Source organism: Lissotriton vulgaris, chromosome 10 (assembly GCF_964263255.1).
Source record: "Lissotriton vulgaris chromosome 10, aLisVul1.2, whole genome shotgun sequence".
Classification (NCBI taxonomy): Eukaryota; Metazoa; Chordata; class Amphibia; order Caudata; family Salamandridae; genus Lissotriton; species Lissotriton vulgaris.
The window spans coordinates 368565353-368587527 of NC_141698.1; the positions used below are offsets into that span (position 1 = coordinate 368565353).

The 22175-nt window shown below is 47.4% G+C and overlaps 1 protein-coding gene across 2 annotated transcripts in view; it reads right to left on the reverse strand.

The window, feature by feature from the left end:
- Nucleotides 1–22175, reverse strand: part of XPO6 (exportin 6) — an 824334-nt gene that overhangs the window by 34782 nt on the left and 767377 nt on the right. For both annotated transcript variants that reach the window (XM_086941189.1, XM_086941190.1), the window contains exon 22: nucleotides 4052–4150. In XM_086941189.1, coding sequence (XP_086797315.1) covers nucleotides 4052–4150 — 99 coding nt within the window. The remainder of the gene's footprint in view (nucleotides 1–4051; nucleotides 4151–22175) is intronic.

The window sequence follows — 22175 nt, forward strand, 5'->3', positions numbered from 1 at the left end:
CAGTCCCACGCCTGCCTATCTTAAGATACAAGTAGTCCTGTAAAATAGTGTCAAATAATCCAACAGTCATACATGTGCTTTGACAGCCTCAGCTGGAGGGGGCATAGGAGGCTTGTTGCAGACAGGCTCCCACAATGGTGTCCAAGAAATAAGCCTGTGTGATCTATATTTAGAGATATTCGGCCTGATCTACTCTACAGCTGCAACACTTTCACAATTAGGAGGTGTGTGTGTGTGTGTGTGTGTGGTTTACTGCATATGCACCACCACCTACAGCATAATTTGCAGATTGCAACAAAAAATAACATTGAGTACAATTTCAAACAGATCAAAAGTGACTAAAAACACAGCAACGCATCGTTAGTTGCTGCAGTCAGGCGTTAACATGGGAACAATAAAGTGAATCTTTTTCCTTGACAGTGTAAACTTCTGGGACAAAAATTGTGAAATAATGGTGCCACCTTATGCCAACATAATTTGCCATTTCTTGCCGCAGAATTTGGTCGTCCATTTCTGCGTAATTCCACTGGCTATGAAACTACTTTATGAATGTACAAAGTAAAGAGTATTTGGCTAATTTCAAAGTTCGATAGCAGTAAACGACACATCAAGAACAGTCATTATTACTTTGGCTTATTTTAAAAGACCAAGCTGTCTTCTATCCCGCCACCATTCAAAAACAACCTGACGCTCTGTTAATAGGGGGTAAATAACAACGTCTTCTATTTTAAACATGACATCGAAAAAGTGGAAAACACGAACAAAGCACCCAAGCACTAAAGAAAGAAGCCACAATGGCCAAAGCAAGCACTACCGTATAATGTGCACCGATTCATAGTAAATAAAGTAGTGTGCCCTTCCAGAATGTTTCACAAAAGCCTCGTCCAGGGTAGTAAGCTCTGTATAAATCTAGCTACGATACGATGCATAATAATTCAAGGCTACTAAAAAGGACATATACAATGAATAAATTAAATCTATTTAAAGCGAATGCCCTCTCAAAACCTACAGCCTTCACACTAGACATGTATATAACATTTTCCTCTTAGTGACCGTACCTGAGCTGCGGGGTCTGCCTATTTCGAGCTGGAACCAGGAATCGCTTTACGAACTTGACAGCCAGGCGTAGAACGTAACTAAAGTTCTGTTTTTTTCGGGTTGAGCCATATGAGAAGTATAGGGGTGACGGGGTGAGGATGTTTTAACGAAACAAGATGCAAGTGCTCCGTTTTTCAATGGAGGCGAGTAAATATTTCTCGTGAGCTTTAAAACATCTTTCAAGAAATTCGTAGGCAGCGTGTATATATTTGCGTAATCGCCCTGTAATGTTACCTGTGCATTTCAGTTTTAAAATTAGTTACACGAATTTGATCACATACACCTGAGTGACGTGGGAGACTCCCTCTTTTTTTGTGGCAAAAAAGTTTCTATAACTTATATAGGGATTTCTCCTTAAAGCTGCCTTCAGTCCAACGCTAGGTAGTGAGGAAGTTAACCCCTTGCATGCTTGTGACGGAACCGTTCGTCACAAGCCTCGGGTGAGCTGTGCTTGTGACGGAACGGTTCCGTCACGGCCCGCTCGCCGCGCCTGCGCGGCGCGAATTCCGCGCCTGCGCTGACGAATTAATGGGCGGGCGGGTTCGTGACGGAGCGGTTCCGTCACAAGCACAGCTCACCCGTGAGCCGTGACGGAGCGGTTCCGTCACAAGCACGGAACCGCCAGGCGGCCGCCCCACCCCCTTAGCGCTGCGGCGGAATAGCCACCGCAGCGAAGGGGTTAAAGTCCCCCTATTTCTTCCTGGAAAATCGTCCTCTTAGCTGCTTCCAAATGATAAACAAGACCTGCACGCGCAAAAACGACACCTGTCGTGGGGCGGGACTTCCGTCTTTTGCCAGAAGCCCGCGCCCACGGAGTGCCTGGCCAGAGAAGCAGTAGAGACGCGGGGCTCCCATGGCCGAGGGAGAGCCCCGCGGAGGCTGCAGAAGTCCAGAGTGGCGGTAAGTGGGCTTAGTTGTAGGGGGGAGTCTTGGTGCACGTGTGTGTGTCTGCGTGTGTCTGTGTGCGTGTGTCTGTGTACGTGTGTCTGTATGTACCTGTCTGTTTGTGTGTGCGCATCCATATCTATTGTGAGTGTTCACGCGCGCGACCTGATCCGATTCCGGCAGGCTGCGTGCGCATGCCAGTCTCTTGTCCTCTCCTCTTTAGTCCTTGAAAGCAGAAACGATCACTATAGGCTCGCTTTGCAACAGCAGGGCTTTGCCCTGCAATTGCAGGCGCGAGACCTAAAAATGCTTGAGTTGGATCAACTTACGCAAATGAAGCTCTCGTCCATCTTGGATCGGTTGCAACTCAAACATTCACTGATTTTTCTGTGGTTTTACGTGCTTCCTCCTATTTAAGATTTAACTACATGTAGTCTGCATACAATTAGAAATTTGACCGGGCACCACAACATCACTGACACAACATGTATGCATAGAAAAGAGTCTGAGGAAGAGAGAAGCTTTGGGTACACTACATGGTGTGTCTCGAGTCCAAGAAACAGTTAGTCTTAATTTTCTAGTTTTATATTTAAGAAGAATGAGCAGTTTCAATCAAAGGATACTAATGTAATTTCAAGCAACACTTCCTTTGAGAAGACTTTTGCAATCAACTTTATCATAGACCACCAACAAATTCAATATGATCAAGTCTGCATGATTTCCTTCCAATAGGTGATGTAAGATTAGCTACGACATCAAAGTAGTTTCTGTAACCTTGTGAGATCTAAACCCCAACTGATTAGGGAGGCTTGATATAAGGGCCCACTTTTGTTTTAGTAAAATTATATCTGTAACAAAGCTATTTATAAAACACAAAAATGAAATTAGCAATCAAAGGTACCATGGCGAGGGTTACCAACTTTCTGGTATAGAAGTCAGACCTCAATAATTTATTTTCAGTGAAGTTAGAATGGTTGCACATTGTTAGTTAAGTCAGTGGCTTTGGGTAGATGTTGTGGCTCAGGTACAGTTAATTGCATGTTTGGGGTGTGATCTGGATGAGTTATATGTCAGATCAGTGCCTCTTTTAGCCCCGGGCCTAAGCCGTCCGATGGTGGGCTGGTGGCAAATACAGTAAACTGTGTCTGGCATACATAGATAAATAGACCTCGCAAATTTGAGTGCTCCGACAATGGTCAGGATACAAAACTGCCCCACAAACTGGCCCATATACCAAATCAAATCTAAGAATCCACTATATATATATATATATATATATATATATATATATATATATATATATATATATATATATATATATATATATATATACACACATACATCTGGAGAAAGAAACTGCGAAACCCAACACAAACATTAACTACATTTTATTTTGATTGAATCTAATAAAGGGTGCCAAACACTGGAGTTTTAGTTTACTGGTATCAACATATTTTTAAGTACCTATGGTGCGAATTAAAATATGGCATCAGCATCAGCTCGGATGGAACTCTAGCAGTGTGAAAATACCCAAAATCTGTTCCTGTAAAAGTACATTAATTTAACATATTAAATTATCACAACAATTAGAAAACATTGATGGGCACTCTCTGAGTTTTTCAGAGGCTAAACTCAGCTCTGGCAAGGGTGTAATTACTGCGGTCATTCTTACACAGCCCAGTAGCATGTCAGCTGGCACAACTAAAGCACCTAACCAAACACTTGACAAAAAGCCTAAGCAGAGATGTCCCAGTACAGTTTTATTAAAGTCAAGGTACGGTGTCAGAATATCATGGCCAGAATACCGTATGGCAAACATATTGTGGCCTAAATATCATTTACAAAAATAACGTCCTATTGGAGTTAATTTTCGGAAATGTACACTCAATCAATTTTTTAAAGCAATACTTAAAGCGAAGACATTTATGCCTGACACCATATCTGTGCTTAACATTCTGACATGCAACCAACAGAGGGAGTAAGAAAGGGTAGCTAAAAAATAGACACCCTCTGATCAGATGAGGCACCACAGGATGCAAACAAAAGTTATTTTCTCAGTGATGCTCACCTTATGATACAGCTTCTGCTTTGTATTCAGGGTCTCCAGATGAGAAAGGTTCTGTTTGAAGATGTGTATGTCGGGTTGCAGGAACGACTGGCCAAATGCCTATAGACCGAAAGAAAAATGATCCATTATCACTGGAGATTTCAGAAGCATGCAACTTACTGCTCTGCAAATACAGAGTAATTAACTTACATGCTCAGGAACAAATACACAACCCAAACATTTCAAGAGTGTTTCTAGGGTTTGAGTGAACGTCTATGGAGACCTGGCCCTCAGTAGCATATCATAAAACTTCTATATCACATTTAACATTATCTGAAATAAGAATATATATTAACCAATACACTGAAAAAATATTTTTAAACCTCAAGCCTTCAGTTCTTAATAATTAAAGGTTCACACATTTTATACTATTAAAAATGAATTAAACTGTGAATATAAACCACATCTAGAATATTTAAAAGGTGTTGGATTATTTAAAGATCACAAGAGAAACACCGGATTAGCAGTTTCATGGTACTATCATTTAGCAAAGTATTACTACTTTAAATTCTGAAATCACACATGACACATGAATACACTGTTTGGGCTTTGTTCAAACTAAACAATCACGTTGGGGGAAAAGGATCAGGGTGGGGAGAGCAGGTGTTCATTATTGTCTTGTTTTTGCAAGATCTATAAACTGCCCATTCCTGGTAAATATGCTTTGGCACTCAGTAGGCACTCTATTATAAATAAATAAGTTACTTACCTTTGGTTGTACCTTATCTGGTAGACAAAATCTAGCTGCAGATTCTTTACCTTTGAATTATCCCCAGGCGCCAGACTGGATCAGTGAATCTTTCTACAGCAGCACCACTGTGCATCGGTAGAGGGTGTGGAGTGAGCCCGTAACGACTCCACCCACCAGATGTGACGTCAGAGTCCATATAAGCCCTCCCCTGACGCGGTGACATCAGTTCATTTCGAGACTGCTTACCGCGGTAAAACACTGAGCCACCTATAGAAAATTCTATGGAAACAGAATGCCTTAAAAGAATCTTCTTTTTTGAAAAAGTCTTTTTTTTTAAACCAATGAAAGGCACAAGAGTGCAGAGGAGGGATTTGGAAGGAAGGGAAAACTGTTCCCAGAGCAGGGAGGATGGGTGGGTCAGGTCGGCGAGGAATCTGCGGCTAGATCTGGTCGCTACCAGATAAGGCGTTACCAAAGGTAAGTAACTTATTCATCTGATAGAGACGTCTGGCTGCAAATTCCTTGTCGTTGAATGAGATACCCAAACAATAGCATCCATGGCCATAGACCACACATGGTCAGAAGTAACACTTTGAGCGAGAAGGAAGCTCTCTGGGACTATCCTACATAGAAGTCAGCCACATAGCCCAGTATAAAAGGGATAACAGGGATGACAGGGATGACCTGGGTCGGGTGTATGATGTGGAATCAAACACCCCAGAAAAAAAAGGAAGCAGATAGAAAACCACGTTACCGACTGAACAGTTAGAATCAGGCAGTTGAGAGACAGTAGAAAGAAAACAGCAGGGGAGAAAACCCTCCACCAGAATAGAGAAATAAAGACTATTATGGAGGACTGTGAAAAGGGTAGAGTTGAACAAAGTTAAAACAGGTGAGGCCTATTCAGATAACTAGTCACTCATCTTAAAAGAGGGAAGAGCAGACAGAGAAGGGAACGGTCTTACACAGCGGATAAAAAAAGTTTGGAGAAGACCAACGCCACAAGTGAAGGTTCAAACAAGAGCCAGAGTAAAGAACTGAAGTAACAGATGGAGAGGCCATGCCTACAGCCCAACAAGCGTGGAGCCCGAAAGCAAAAAGAAAGGTTTTTTTTTTTGCAGGGGGCAACCTGTGCCTGTAAAACAAGCCAGTTAACATTGTGAGGGAAGATCTTGATGTCACCCAAGATCGTATCTGGTAACTAGTCGCATTTACAAGAAGTGAAGTAAACTCCCGGGAAAAGAATCCCAAGGGATCATCAACCTGCGTGCGAACCAACCCAGAGTGGGTGATCAAGGAACCCATCCATGCCTGAGAAGAAATGGAAGATGAAAAATAGCCATAAACTCCCAAAGAGGGGTAGAAGGTACATCTGATGAACAGCCAGGCCAGTAACGAAACATTGGTGTTGGTATTGGGGGTGTTATGGAAATGTCTCCAAAGGCACACAAAGAACAACGTCCACAAGTGAAAAGCAACAGCTGCTTTGCGCAAGGTAGAAGCCGATAAAACAGGCCATGCTGAGGTATAGAAGAGAAAGAGTCGGCAGAGTAGGCCACACATGACAAGATACGGAAAAAGTATATCCGCAAGACCCTAAGAAAAAAGAGAATGGGCAGGAGCCCGTCTTGCCAGTGTACAGGGAGAACTAGCACAAGAAGTACTAATGCCACTATTGCCTGAAGAGAGAAAGAAGGTCAGGACCAGACAGTGCACGCTAGACCAAGAACCATGCCCCTTCCCCTGCATCTGCTAGGAAAGAAGGTCACCAGATAGAGTGGAAGGAAAGAAACCCTTGGCTAGAGAGGGGAAACACACAACAAACCGGGTGTTGAGAAGGAGAACCCCCGGGCACCATCTTCCGACTTACACCATTGCACCAAAGCACAGCATAAGGAGTCCCCTATAAGGGGTACAAGGGAACAAGACAATAGTGCATCCAAACAATACCATGAAACACCAACTCTGATCTTCGGTATAAAGCAAAAGAACACAATGCAGCCACTGGCATAGAAACCAAACAGGGCCAAAAAAGACGCGTCCCAAAAAAACCAGCCAGGGACCATAACTTGTCATCCACAGGGTAAGAAAGCAATATAAAAAATACGTACCAGGGCAGAAGCACCACACTGGATACCATTCGGAGCAGATTAATGAAAAAAATAATTGCTGGCCAGAACAGGGATGGGGGGGGGGGGGGGGGGGGGGGGAGAGGGGGGGGGGGGAAGAGGACGATAAAGCAATCAGGGATTAAGATATCGCCACACTCCGACTATTCTAAAAACTGCGTAAAGTGGAATCAGTTTGAGAGCCCAACAGATATTGACCATTGAAAGGAATGCCCACCAGGGCAGACTGAACAGCCTCTGAGAAGCCAGAGGTGCGTAGCCAGGCATGCCGGCAAAGAGCTACTGAAAGAGCCATGGCAAGTCTGACAGGATCGATTGTATGCATGCCACAACGAACCAGCAATTTAGCCACCTGACGGCCATCCTGGATCAGCGGAGTGAGTGTGTCCCAAGAGGAGTCAGGAACGGAAGGGAGAAGGCGTGAGATCAAATCCCACAACACTTGAGAAAAACAGCCCAAAACACAAGCTGTATAAAAGGGACCCAAAAGCGGAGCTGGTGGCTGAAAAGAGATACTGACCAAAAGCATCTAGACTTTTAGATTCCCTGACTGGAGGGATGTCAGGCATGGCGCCAATGTCAGGAGAAGCAGCAGCAGCCTGAACCACAAAGCTGAGTGGCGTAGGCTGATGGATAACACAGAATGAGTCTCCGGGGCAGGATGGTGCCTATGACTATAGACCGGTCCACCGAGTCCCTTAAAATGGGTTTAGCCCATGCGCCCAACAGAATATCAAAGAGGGCTTCCCTGAAAGGGAGCACCGGTTCAGTTCTCATCTGGCCCTGCTGAAGCACCACAAGTAGGGGGGTCAATGGCCACCTCCAGAGAAGGAAGCTGCAGCCCCAGGACCACAGCAATCCCGGGCAAAAGCAGAGCTAGCCTCCGAGGGGAGGCTAGGAGTAGAAATTAGGACTGAGGTGGGGAAGAATAAAGGTCACAAGCCTCACCAAGGTCAGACACCCAATGAAACTCCAGGGGAGGCTAAGGAATGGCAGCTACTGAAACGCTGACGACTGAAACTGAAGGCATGAGCTGCACCATATGAAGTATATATACATCACCAATAACCTGCTCCAAATAATAAACAGGGCTGACACAGTACAGGATCTCATTGCACAATTTATTCAGACATGGTTGTCCATCCTGAATGCCACATATATGGAAAATGCTACTTACCAGTATGCATCTGTTCTTGGCATGTGGAGCTGCAGAGTTACACACTGTGCATAGATGGCCACCTAGTGTTGGGCTCGAATGTTTGCAGTTTGTTTTTGTTGTAGAAAAGTCTTTGGAAGTCACGGGACAGGTGACTCCTCCTTTGGATCATACTGCGCATGGGCATCGGCTCCATCCCCAGATTGTTTTTCGCCACTAGGGAAGTGATGGAGCTGTACAAGAAGTAGTGATGTCCATGTGATTTGTATCTAATTAAGAGAATACTGGAACAGATAAAGGCAGCCGGGGTGGCAGGTGGGTGTGTGTAACTCTGCAGCTCTACATGCCAAGAACAGATGCATACTGGTAAGTAGCATTTTCCGCTCGAAGCATATGAGCTGCAGATGACACACTGTGCATAGATTGTATAGCAGTATTATTATTATTATTATTAATGGCAATTTGTATACAAAAGCGCAACTAAACCCATAGGCATCAAGGCGCTGAAGATGGTAACCAGAGAGCTCAGATATCAACCAGGGGGGGGAACTTAGAGATAAGCTGCTAGGAATAGCCAAGTCTTAAGTGCCTTGCGGAACTGAAGGTGAGAGGAGATCAACTTGAGATCACTAGGGAGCGTATTCCAAAGTCTAGGCGCAAGGAAGCGAAAAGACCTTCCTCCCCACCGGACCTTGGATATACGAGGAACCACAAGCAGGTTTTTGTTGGAAGAGCGGAGTGCTCTCCCAGGGACATAGTGGGCCACCAGGGCACGAATAGCCTCCGGTCCAGATTTATTAAGGGCACGATGAGTAAGGCATAGAGCCTTAAAGTTGATCCTTGCCTGCATGGGGAGCCAATGCAGGTCTTTTCTGATGGTAGTGCCCGAGGAACGTTTAGGAGCACCTACAACAAACCGGGCAGCCGCATTCTGTACGGTCTGGAGGCGCTGAATGAGACCACTGCTAATGCCAAGGTATAGAGCATTGCAATAGTCCAGTCTGGAGGCAATGACCGCTATTGCTACCTGTTTGCGTGCCTCAGGGGAAAGGTAGTGAGAGATCTTCCTTAAAATCCTCAGGGCATTACAGCAAGTGGACACCGTCCTACTGACCTGTTTATCCAGGGAAAGAGAGGTGTCCAATATGATCCCAAGGTTACGGGCAGAAAAAGTGGGCGTAGGACAGGCCCCGAGGACAGACGGCCACCAATCCATAGACCAGATCTCACTTTTGCCTCCGAAAACAAGAACCTCCGTTTTCTCGCCATTTAACTTAAGGAAGTTCTTAAGCATCCATCCGGCGACCGCCTCCATACAGTTTTTAAAATTGTACGCGGTTTGGCTCACAGATTGGGAGATGGAAGCCATAATCTGCGTGTCGTCGGCATAGGAGAGAACTTCCAGGCCAAAGGATCTTATAAGCCTGGCGAGAGGGGCGACGTAAATTTTAAAAAGCGTCGGGCTCAGTGAAGAGCCCTGGGGGACCCCACACTTCACGGCCTTGACAGGTGACATATACTCGCCAAGCTTGACCCTTTGCTTCCGTTGGTCAAGAAAGGAGGCAAGAAGATTGAGTGCAGAACCCTTGACTCCCAGCTCACTGAGTCGGTTAACAAGAATATTTGGAGACAGGGTGTCAAAAGCCGCCGTAAGGTCTAGTAACACCAGTAAAGTGGTGTGACCGGTGTCGACCCTAGAGCGAATGCTATCGACTACCACTGTAAGTGCCGACTCAGTGCTATGGGTCGTCCGGAAACCATGCTGTGAGGGATCAAGAGAGTTGGTACTGTCAAGGAAAGAACTCAAGTGGAGGTTGAGATGAGTCTCCAAAAGTTTAGCAGGGGCAGGAAGAAGGGAGATGGGACGAAAGTTCTTTAATGTCCCAGGGTCCAGGGTAGGTTTCTTAAGTAGGGGCTTGACAGTGGCCAATTTCCAAGAGAGGGGATAAATCCCCTCTGAGATGGCCAAGTTCATCACTTCCATCAAAGGGGGAAGGATAGTCTGTCTGCAGTCTTTGAGGACCTTAAGGGGGCATGGATCCAGAGGTGATCCAGACTTAAGTTTGTCAAGCAGAGAGTTAAGATGAGCGGAAGTGATGGCGGGGAACTGGGAGAGAGCGTGGACGGGGATAGGGACAGGGATATCAGGGGGGATTAAGGAAGAGGCAAGGAGGGGACTGGAATTCTGAGTTTCCAAGTCTGTGTAGATATCCATGATCTTCTCATGGAAGAAAGTGGAGATCTGATCACACAGGACCTGTGAAGCTGTTATGGGATCAGGCATCTGAATGAGGGAGAGATTATCCACTATCTTAAATAGATCACTGGATGATTTGAGAGAGGATGTGAGTTTGGAGAAGTGAGCCTGTTTGTCTCTGAGTACGGCCGATTTGTACTCTTTGAGAAGGGTTCTGTGTTTTTCCCTCTCTATAGGATCAAGATGTGTCCTCCAAAGCCTTTCCTGCCTTCTGCATCCTTGTCTAAGAATCCTGAGAGATTCAGAGTACCAGGGGGCTGAGGGCCGTTTCCTAGCCGAGTAGTGGGGCCTGGCAGGGTCGAGTGAGTTGACAGCCTCCGTCAAGGAATTGGAGAAGTCAAGAGCCGCCGTGTGAACATCACCAGTGGAAGAGGGCTTAAGTGAAGCCAGATAAGGGGCAAAGGAGTCGTTAGTAATCTCCCCAAAATTCCTTCTTAAGACCCACTTGGTATGAACGGACTGGGAGCAGCTGGAGGGAGGAGGGGAAAAACGAAAAGGGACAACAAAGTGGTCTGACCACGACAGAGGGAAAGGGATACCACCTTTAGCGGTGACTACCCGTATCTGTTGCAGTTGTTTGAAACAGAGTTTTTAGTACAGCCTGGCTTAGTTTGCACATCTACACAATAGTGTTTTGTGAAAGTGTGCGGTGTAGACCATGTAGCTTCTTTGCATATAATCATCTAGGGGAATGTTCCCTAAGAATGCCATTGAAGCCCCTATTTTCCTTGTAGAATGGGCTTTTGGAGGAATTATTAACGTATGTTTGGTTTTCTGGTAACATATTTGTATGCATTTAACAATCCACCTAGCCATCCCAGATTTTGATATGGGGTTGCCTTTAAGTGGTGGTGAAAAAGACACAAAAAGTTGTTTGGTGTTACGAAAAGTTTGTGTTCTTTCGATGTAGTACAGTAATGCTCTTTTGACATCTAAGGTGTGTAGAGCTCTTTCTGCGACTTTGGTGCGAATAAAATACTGGCAGCTCAACAGATTGATTTAAATGGAATGGTGAAATGACTTTTGGAAGGAATATAGGATTAGTACGTAGAACCACTTTGTTATGATGCATTTGCAGAAAGGGTTCTTGAATGGTAAATGCTTGTAGTTCACTAACGCTTCTGAGAGAAGTAATAGCTACTAGGAAAGCTACTTCCAAGATAGGAATAGCAATTCACATTTATGTAATAGTTCAAAGGGAGGTCCCATTAACCGTGTGAGAACAATGTTTAAGTTCCACACTGGTGCAGGTGGCGTTCTGGGAGGGATTATTCTTTTGAGTCCTTCCATGAAAGCCTTTATAGCTGGTACTCTAAAAAGAGATAGATGTCTATTCTGTAAGTATGCTGCAATGGCAGCCAGGTGTAGTCTGATAGACGTGTAGGTTAATTTACACGTTTGAAGGTGTAATAGGTATCCTATGATGTGTTGAATAGACACATCTAAAGGATTTATGCTGTTGTTTTGACAGTATATCACAAACCGTTTCCACTTGGCAGCATAACATGCTCTAGTAGTGGAACGTCTAGCTTCTTTGATAACGTTCATACATTCTGGAGGAAGGTTGAGGTAACCAAACTCTATGACTTCAGGAGCCAGATCGCTAGGTTGAGCTGAGCTGGGTCCGGGTGTCTGATCTCTCCATGGTTCTGTGTTAATAGGCGTGGAGATAGGCTTAGTTTCTGGTGTGGTACCACAGATAGTTGGAGCAACTAGAATGAGTGTTAGGGAATGTTGCTGTAGTTTGAGTACCACTAACGGAAGTAGTGGGAGAGGAGGAAAAGCGTACGCAAATTATCCTGACCAGTTCATCCATCTGGCATTGCCTTTGGACAGCGGGTGTGGATATCTGTCGGCGAAGTTTGGGCATTTTTCATTTTCGTGGGTGTGGAATAGGTCTATCTGATTTTGTCCCCACATTTGAAAGAACGGTTGAAGAACTTGCGGATGAAGTTCCCACTCGTGACTCTGCTGTGTTTGTCGACGTAGCAGATCTGCCATGGTGTTTTGTACTCCTGGAATGTGTTGGGCTAAGAGGAAGATCTTCAGTGGTGTAGCCCATTTCCATATCTGCTGTGCTAACTGAGAGCTGCAGAGAGTGTGTTCCCCCTTGTTTGTTTATGTAGTACATGGCTGTCATATTGTCTGTGCGGACTAAGACAACTTTGCCCCATACTTGTTTTTGAGATGCTTTTAGGGCTAGAAAAACAGCTAGCAACTCCAAGTGGTTGATGTGGAGTAACTTTTGTTGCTGTGTACACCTGCCTTGCATGGTGTGATGCAGTAGGTGAGCTCACCAGCCGGAGAGCGACGCGTCCGCTGTCATGTTTATTTGGGGAACTGGCTCTAGAAACGGTCGGCCCTTTGAAAGATTTTTGGTGCTCCACCATTGCAGAGAGCGAGGAGTCTTACTGTCTACCAACACTAGGTCTGTTAACTGACCACGAGCCTGGTTCCATTGGCGTGCTAGGTACTCTTGAAGTGGACGCATTTGCAGTCTTGCGTGAGTTACTATAAATATGCAAGATGCGATCATTCCTATGAGCTGCATGAACACTTGAGCTGGAAGAGATTGTTGTAGTTTGAATTTTGTTAGGAGAGTTTGTACACTTGTTATCCTGGCTGGAGAGGGATAGGCTAGTGTTAGTTGGGTGTTTATTGTAGTGCCGAGATATTGTTGTATGTGTGAAGGTTGCAGATGTGACTTGGTGTGATTTACTGTGAATCCCAAGTCGTGGAGCAGTTGAATTGTAGCGCGAGTGTGTTATACACACTGGCTGTATGAGCTGGCTTTTATGAGTCAGTCGTCTAGGTATGGGAAAACGTGAATATGCTGTCTTCTTAAGTGTGCTGCTACCACTGCTAGGCATTTGGTAAACACACTTGGTGCTGTTGTGACTCCGAATGGGAGCACTTTGAACTGGTAGTGCTGCCCGTCCAGCACAAATCTGAGATATTTTCTGTGCGCTGTGTGGATAGGAATGTGAAAGTAGGAGTCCTTGAGATCTAGAGTGACAAGGAAGTTGTTTTGTAACAGGAGCGGGAGGACTTGTTGGAGTGTGACCATATGAAAATGATCCAACTGAATGTAAATGTTTAGAGGTCTGAGGTCTAGGATAGGTCTTAGAGATCCGTCCTCCTTTGGGATTAAGAAATATTGGGAGTATTACTCCTTTGTTTTGCTGATGCATTTTTGTGCAGGAGGGATTTAACTTCCTGCCTGAGCAGTGACAAATGTTCCTGTGACATTGGACGCTGCCTGGGTGGAATGTTTGCAGGGGCAGATGTTAGTTCTAGACAGTAACCTGACTGAATTATTTTAAGCAACCACCTTTCTGATATGATGTTTTCCCAGGCAGGTAAGTGTTGTTGTAGTCTTCCCCCGACAGGAGTGGAATGGGGTGGGGGAAGGGGAGGGGAGTCATTGGGCAGGGGTAGAGGCAGAGCCGGAGTTGTTTTTAACTCTGCCCTTATTGTTGTTAACTCTAACCACCCCTTTGGTAGCCCCTACTATAGGTGGATTGTGTGGGGGCTTTGTACGAGGAAGAAGGTGTGTCTGAAGAGTATCCCCTGGTGGTGCCTCTGTAAGATGAGCGGTGAAATAAACGCCTGGGAGCCTGCGACTGCAGGGCTCCCATAGGTTTGGCCTTATCTGTATCCTTTTTCATCTTTGCAAGGGATACATCTACATTGGGTCCGAATAAGTGTTACTCATCGAAGGGTTGGCTAAGTATAGCACTTTGGACTTCAGGTTTGAACCCTGATATGCATGGCCAGGCATGTCTATGCAACAAAACACTGGTGTTAAATGCTCTGAGGCAGTGTCTGCTGCATCAAGTGCACAACGAATGGAGGTGTTTGTAATATTTTTCCCTTCTTGGATAAGCTCATTTGCTCCATCTTTATACTTTTCAGGGAGGTGCTGCATTAACGATTCTAATTCGTCATAATGTGCCCTGTCATATCTTGCCAATAATGCCTGTGTATTGGCAATACGCCACATGTTTGCTGCATGAGACGCAGTTCTTTTCCCCCAATGCGTCAAGGAGCTTAGACTCTTTATCTGGTGGGGGAGCTTCGCCTGATGTTTGTGAATTTGCTCTTTTGCGTGAATTGGAAACCACAAGTGAGTCTAGTGGTACTGGGCCTTTAATATATGCTGGGTCTGAAGGGGCAGCTCTATATTTCTTCTCTATTCGTGGGTTTATGACCAGAGTTCTAACTGGGTCTTTGAAGACTTCAGGAGCATGCTTAATCACTCCTTTAAGCATGGGTAAAATGGATGAGGATCTTTGTGCATAATCAAAGGTATCCATTAGGAAGTCTTCATCTACAGGGTCTGTATGTATGTCCACCCCATGATACTGCGCAGCTCTGTGTACTAATTGATTGAAGCCCATAGTGTCTTCTGGTGGGGAAGCTCTAGAGGGGTATATGTCATCCTGAAGGACATTCGGGATGTCTGGGATGTTATAATCATCCCACGGGTCAGGTGAGCCTGGAGGAATAGATGGATCATCTGCATTACCCCCTATATCATCAGAGCTATCATCCCTGTTGTCATCATCTGGTATGATAGAGGATGTAGGGGAATGTTGTGGTAGGGGCACCGGTGGTGATGGCATAGGTGGAGGAGAAGGAGAAGGAACTCTTAGAGGAGAGGTAGCCATGTCCCTTTTAGGTCTCGTCTATTATATTCCGCAAGGAATAAATAGACAAGAGTATTGGAGTCAAACCAAGATCTAAACCATCGCAGATTTCATACAGTTCGTGTGGAGCACTCGAGCGGAAAGCGCGTCCACATCAAAGCCATCCGCCTCCCTCCCACAGGCATCTGAAGCATCCCCCAGCGGGCCCTCGGCCTCAGGCATTTCTCCTCCCCCCCTAATTATTCACCCCTGCTGTTGTTCAGACCCGCCACAGCCATGCTGCTCTCCATCGCCGCCGGCCGTCAAGCATTTTCTGCCTGCAGTCAGAGCATGTTGAATCCGTGTTAAATGTGCACAATTTCCCGCTTGTTTTTTATTTTAGCTGGGGCGCCTCGCCATGCGCTGGTAGATAGCCTTATTTGACATAAGAGCACCTCTCACCGCAAGCCAAGCTGCTAATTTCTTTACCTCTCCTTGCTATGTTACTTTTAGCTCTCCCTCCTTCTCGAAATCTCCACCTTCTTTTGAAGAATGTTTCTCCCTGCCTTTCTTGTTTTCTGCCTTGGGCCAGCCCCGTGTTCCTCTCTCGTTCTCCCACTCAGCGGCCCCTCCCTTTCCGTATTTTTTTTTTCTTTCACGGTGCTCTCTCTCTCACTTTCATTTGCTTATCCCTCTCGTTCTCACTCTCCTATTCCAGTCTCTTACCTTTGCGCCCCCAATATCCCCCGTAGCTTACTTTGCCCCCCCTCTTGTTGTGCGCTTGGCTGCAGGCATTTCTCCCCCCCCCTAATTATTCACCCCTGCTGTTGTTCAGACCCGCCAAAGCAATGCTGCCCTCCATCGCCGCCGACCGTCAATCATTTTCTGCCTGCAGTCAGAGCTTGTTGAATCCGTGTTAAATGTGCACAGCTTCCCCGCTTGTTTTTTAGGTCTCGGATCCAAGGCGGCTTTGCCAGTCGGAAGTCGGAGACTTTATGATCTTCAGTGGCGTGCTTAAACCCGCCTCTATCTTGGTCTCTCTTCCATTGGCTGGCTTCCAAAGCGGAGGCCAGCCATTGGAAGAGAGGCGTCCCTCCAAAGAAGCTCCGTTCTTTCGGATTCGGGGGCGGTCTCGCTCTGTTGGTTTCACTTTTAAGCCACGCCCCCGAATCCGAAAATTTCAGAAGCTTGCAGCCGCCATTTTTTTTTCTGCCTGCCGGCTGTTCTCTGGGCCCGGTGCGCCCGTCCTCCTCTAGCACAGACCGGGTGCTCGGTAACACGAGCCTGGACACCCTTGGGGAAGAGCGAATCCCAGACCCAGGTGCGGCCTACAGCGTGGTCCTTACTACTTCATTTTCAAGGTGAGGGGTCCGGCGAGGCCAGAGGCTCACAGGGGCGGTGGTCAACGCACAAAGCTTCAGTGAGTTGCTGTTGCTCCCACTGTCCCTGCTCTCCAGCTTCCTCCCTTGTCTGCCAGTTTCGTCCGGCCCACGGCGGCCGCTCGCCTTACCCTGCGTTGCTGGTCAGGGGGAAAGTGCTGGCTATCCTCGTGACGGGACCCTTGTGCTGGGCACTGGATTTCGTTAATAGGAGCGTCCCGTGGCTTTCAGAGATCCGAGCACTTGGGCATCCCGTCGATGGCCGCTTCACAGATGTCCCAGGGCTCCGTGTGCACTGCGCCGCGTGATTAGACTTGTGGCCTCCCGTGGGGCGATGCTCTGGGCCGACCGGTCACTTCTCTCTCTGTTGTCGACCGGTCTGGAGTCCCTGGCCTCGGAGGAAGAAAGAGGCGAGGGTGAACCAAGGCCATGCAGATTTAGGAGTCAGCAGTGGCGGCAGCGGCACCTAAGAAAAATCACTGCACCTGCTGCATTTATTATTTTTCATTTATTTTACAAATGCAGCACTGTGGCGCTCTTACCCAGGCTGCCGGCGCCTTGGCGGTGCTATCGCTCGGAAAGTATTACCGCAGAGCTTGAAATGGAGGCATTGAGTGCAGGTGCTCTTAGAGAACCTGCTTGCTGTAGAGGAGGGTTGTCACCCCCCCCCTTAAAAGCATTGAGCCTCAGAAGAGAAGTGCAGGCACTCAGTGCCCAGAGTACCTGCCCGTTTAAAGCACTGTGGGCCTCTTGCAGTGAGACGTGCGGCTGAACGCCCAGGTGCCAGTTATTGGTATATATGGGACTCCCTTCTGAGCCCGGATTTCACTATTCGTCACACATGTCGGAATCTTTTGCCTTTCGGTGCGGAACTGAACCATGCAACGGGCTTCTTTTAGGCGTAAATACCGGCGACTCTGGAAGAGTAGCGCCTGTACTGCCTGTGTAAGTGCTGCCCTCGCGTGGACCAGGGTGACTGGATGTATAGTGGCACCGCAGAAGGCGGCACTACAAGGAGCAGTGTCAGGCGTGAAGTGTCTGCATTGCCCCACTTGGAAGGGTTCACTGAGCAGTCTTTGACGGCTGAGTTTGGCCCCTTATAGCGCCATCTGGAAGTACATACCCTCTGGGCGCTACGCCGCCAGTTGCTGGTCAGGGAAGAGACAGGACAGAAGGGCAGGATTAGTCAGGGGTCACGTAGCTCATGGCAGAGGAGAATCTGAGTTGGAAGCACGTGGCTGGTGCAGGCAGAAGCGATGATCGGGTGGCGCAATGCTGAGGCGAAGAACAGGGCAGGGCAAACCGGTCTAAGTTGGGACAGGGCAGCGGGAGGGGGCAGAGCTGGGACTGGCCAGCACATAAGTGGCGCCGCGGAGGGAGGGGCAAGCACTTACACTAAAGTAGAGATGGGTGGCTCGGAGCAGGCCACTGACCTGGGGCCAGGACAGAGCTGAAGTATGTAAATCGTGGATGGTGCGAGGTGGGGCAGTGCGAGGGTATGAGGAGGGAACAAGGCTGATTAGGGCAGGACATTTGCAGCACATCACTGAGGCGACAGGGGCTATGGTGGCGCAGAGGCCGGGCAGAGCATGGCCTACACAGGGCAGTAGGTTACATGAATACCATGGGCTCTAACACAAGCAAGGACAAAAACAACTTTTTTTGCTGTTGGGGTAGTACAATAATCCATTATCAGGGTCCTGTGGGTGTCGCTGCAACTGCACCTACTGCACCATGGTAGCGACTCCTCTGGCTCAGGGCTGAGGTTGCAAAAAACAACTGATGGACAGAATGCAGAAAAAGGTCATACATTAACACCAGTACAGAGATCTGGGCCTAAATCCATCGTTTTTTTGCTCACCATGCCATTCCAGTTTGGACCCAGCCATGTGCAAATCAGTCTTGACCCTGCGCCCAATGGGAACCGTCGAGCCCAAACTGTGTGGGCTGTGAGCTGTGTGGGCTGTGAGAGCTGTGTGGGCTGTGAGAGCTGTGTGGGCTGTGAGAGCTGTGTGGGCTGTGAGAGCTGTGTGGGCTGTGAGAGCTGTGTGGGCTGTGAGAATGGTGTGGGCTGTGAGAATGGTGTGGGCTGTGTGAGCTGTGAGGGCTGTGTGGGCTGTGTGGGCTGTGTGGGCTGTGAGGGCTGTGTGGGCTGTGAGGGCTGTGTGGGCTGTGAGGGCTGTGAGGGCTGTGAGGGCTGTGAGAGCTGTGAGAGCTGTGAGGGCTGTGAGGGCTGTGAGGGCTGCGTGGGCTGTGAGAGCAGTATGGGCTGTGAGAGCTGTGAGAGCTGTGTGGGCTGGGTGGGCTGTGAGCTGTGTGTCTTTGCCACTGCTTGTTCGCTGCTGGTATTATCTTTGCCAGAGCTGTGTGGGCTGTGTGTGCTGCGTGGGCTGTGTGTGCTGCGTGGGCTGTGTGTGCTGCGTGGGCTGTGAGAGCGGTGTGGGCTGTGAGAGCTGTATGGGCTGTGAGAGCGGTGTGGGCTGTGTGGGCTGGGCTGTGTGGGCTGTGAGCTGTGTGGGCTGTGAGAGCTGTGTGGGCTGTGAGAGCTGTGTGGGCTGTGAGAGCTGTGTGGGCTGTGAGCTGTGTGGGCTGTGTGGGCTGTGAGAGCTGTGTGGGCTGTGGGCTGTGAGCTGTGTGGGCTGTGAGAGCTGTGAGAGCTGTGTGGGCTGTGAGAGCTGTGAGAGCTGTGTGGGCTGTGAGGGCTGTGAGCTGTGTGGGCTGTGTGCGCGGTGAAAGCTGTGTGAGCTATGCGAGCTGTGCACTCGTTTTTCTTGCCTTCTGCCCCCTGATTGCACTCATTTTACTTGCCTTCTGCCCACTGATTGTGCTGTTTGTTGTGCCTTCTGTCCCCTGATTGTGCCATTTGTCGTGCCCCTACCCCCCTGATTGTATTATCTTTGCCATTGTTCATTCACTGTTGGTATTGCCTTTGCCAGTGTTTCTTTTCTGCTGTTATTGTCTTTGCCAGTGTTTGTTTGCTGCCGTTATTGTCTTTGCCACTGCTTGTTCGCTGCTGGTATTATCTTTGCCAGAGCTGTGTGGGCTGTGAGAGCTGTGTGGGCTGTGTGTGCTGCGTGGGCTGTGTGAGCGGTGTGGGCTGTGAGAGCGGTGTGGGCTGTGAGAGCGGTGTGGGCTGTGAGAGCGGTGTGGGCTGTGAGGGCTGTGTTCAGCTACCCATTCATCCATCCATACTCCTCCATCCACCTATTTCTCTGTGCATCCACCAATTAACACATCCTCACAACCTCACCCACATTCACCAATCAATAACCAAACTAACAATTAAACAAAGCACTTAAAATGTGGACTCCAGAAGTTGTGGTGATATGCCAAAAAGGCCCCCAGAATCTTGAAATAATATTCTAGAAGTAGCCCATAGAACTGAAGGCAGTACTTCAGGGTAGCCCTCAAAACTGGATGCAAAATGCCAGAGTTGGCCCCCAGAACTGAGCTTAAAACGTCACAGGTGATATCCAAATCTGGTCATCATACCACAAGAACCACTCTCCAGAAGTAGACATAATACTCTGGATGTTGGTTCCTGAAGTAGCCTAAGGAAGGGATTGGTCATTGCATAGTTATCCAACTACCGATCTATAAGACCAAAAGCTGCCACAATGAACACACTAAGATTTGGGCCTATTGGCAAGACGTCAGAGATTATCTTCAGGGATTGGGAGCCACCAAGTACTGGGGAATGGTGGCTCTGTGTGTGTGTGTGTGGCTCTGTGTGTGTGGCTCTGTGTAGATAGCTTTTTTAGGTCTCGCTAGACGAAAAGCAAAGCGAAGCTTTGCTGTCTAGGGAGACAACTAATGTTGTCACTTTCCGGGGAATGTGGACTGCAGACTGTGACGAGCCTGTCCTCCTGGAGATTGCAGCTCGTGAGCGCGCACGTCGCGTCGCCCTGCCTGATATTCCCATTCACACAAAGGCTCCCGCACGCATTCGCACATACACACACTGCATACACACACACGCACCCCCCCCCCTTTAACAGACACACGCACGCACAGACACACTACAACAGACACACGCGCACACCCCACCCCCACTCACCCCTCCTCCTCCGCAACACACTCACCTGTTCTGGCGGTGCTCGGCGTGCCTCTCGGGCGGCGGTTGCGCTTTGCGGGGCACTCTCACCACATGAGAGCCCCGCCTTCTTCATGCGCCCGGCCGCTCTTCACCAAACACCCATCTCGGGACCGGGACTCGATCAGGAGCCCTCGGGGCTCCTCGGACAGTGGCTTCTCTCTCGCGCCGCGATGGGGGCGGGACTTCCGGTTGGGGCCGCGCTGCGATTGGCCGGCTGCCCAACCGCTTCCGGGTCGCAGGCAGCGCGGCGGCCCGGCGGGAACTTGTTTTTAAATGTAGATGATCCTTTCACGGCCGTGCAGCTTTACTGCTGCGCGGCCAATGCTTGTTTTTAATGCGACAGAGTGTTTTCCTTGTCTATTGAGCACTGCGTCATGTTGTTCAGAAGCGTGCACACTTCATTTAAACAAGATCACAGTCGGGAAGATCGTTTGAACAATTAGGATGTGAAAGCATGACACGCAGTAGCAGTTTATCGTAAAAGTAAGTTGGAGAGTCACCAAAAGGATAGAAATGGAGTCATGTTTGTTTGTTTTTCATTATTAACGCGTGACTCATGCCACCTTATTTATAATACGGCGGTGATCCTTTCACGGCTGTGCAGCTTTACTGCTGCGCAGCCAATGCTTGTTTTTAATGCGACAGAGTGTTTTCCTTGTCTATTGAGCACTACGTCATGTTGTTCAGAAGCGTGCACACTTCATTTAAACAAGATCACAGTCGGGAAGATCGTTTGAACAATTAGGATGTGAAAGCATGACACGCAGTAGCAGTTTATCGTAAAAGTAAGTTGGAGAGTCATGTTTGTTCGTTTTTCATTATTAACGCGTGACTCATGCCACTTTATTTAGAATACGGCGGCACACAGTGCTTTTGATTGACTGGCAGCGCGCTTGTATCGACTGCTGTTTGCATAAGTGTTTTTCCGCTTTCGTTCACAGAAAGCCCGCTAGTTATAGGGCTGGTACTGAATTATACCTTTTTTTGCTTTGCAGGGAAACTTATAATACCAATATTGTTGGTTCATGTGATTACCGGGTAGGTTTTAATTTGTTTAAGGTGTTCTGCTTAAAGCGTCATGTTTTCAGCACATGGGTGTTTAGATGTGAAGCGGTGACACATGGAAAAATGTTGCATGAAAATAAAGACCTCCATGTTTTGTGGGATACGTGGAGCACTCACTTGGGAATATGTTTATGATGGGGGCAACACAACACATTTTTATGGTGTACGCAAGTGCTCTTGAGCAATAGCGTGAACTAATGGTGTCAACTTGACGATGATGAAATAGCTTAGGAAGTTCTTGAACTTTTTGTTGTTATAGTATGGTTAAATACATGGATTATTTGTTATTTGTAGAGTTTCCCTTAACGAAGGGATTCCCAAAATGCATTGCGAACATGGCATTGGAAACTTCATGTTGAATTCACGAATATTAGAAAGTCAAGAGAAAATTATCACATTTATATTTCATGGTACACGAGAAATGTGTCAAATGAACCTTTTGTGTTATTGTTATTATTGCGGATAATTTGTTGACGTACTTTGAAATCAGTTATATTGAAAAAAGCTGTATAAAAAAAAAATCACTTAAAATAAGTTATTCAATGATTGCACCTTATGGGGATGAGCAGTGGTGCATCTTGACGCATGTGACAGTTTGTGCACATCAATTTGTGGATAATGTTTTCCTGACAGGAGCGGGTCAGGTTTCAAGGTAGCACACAACAGACAGTTGAATCACAGATT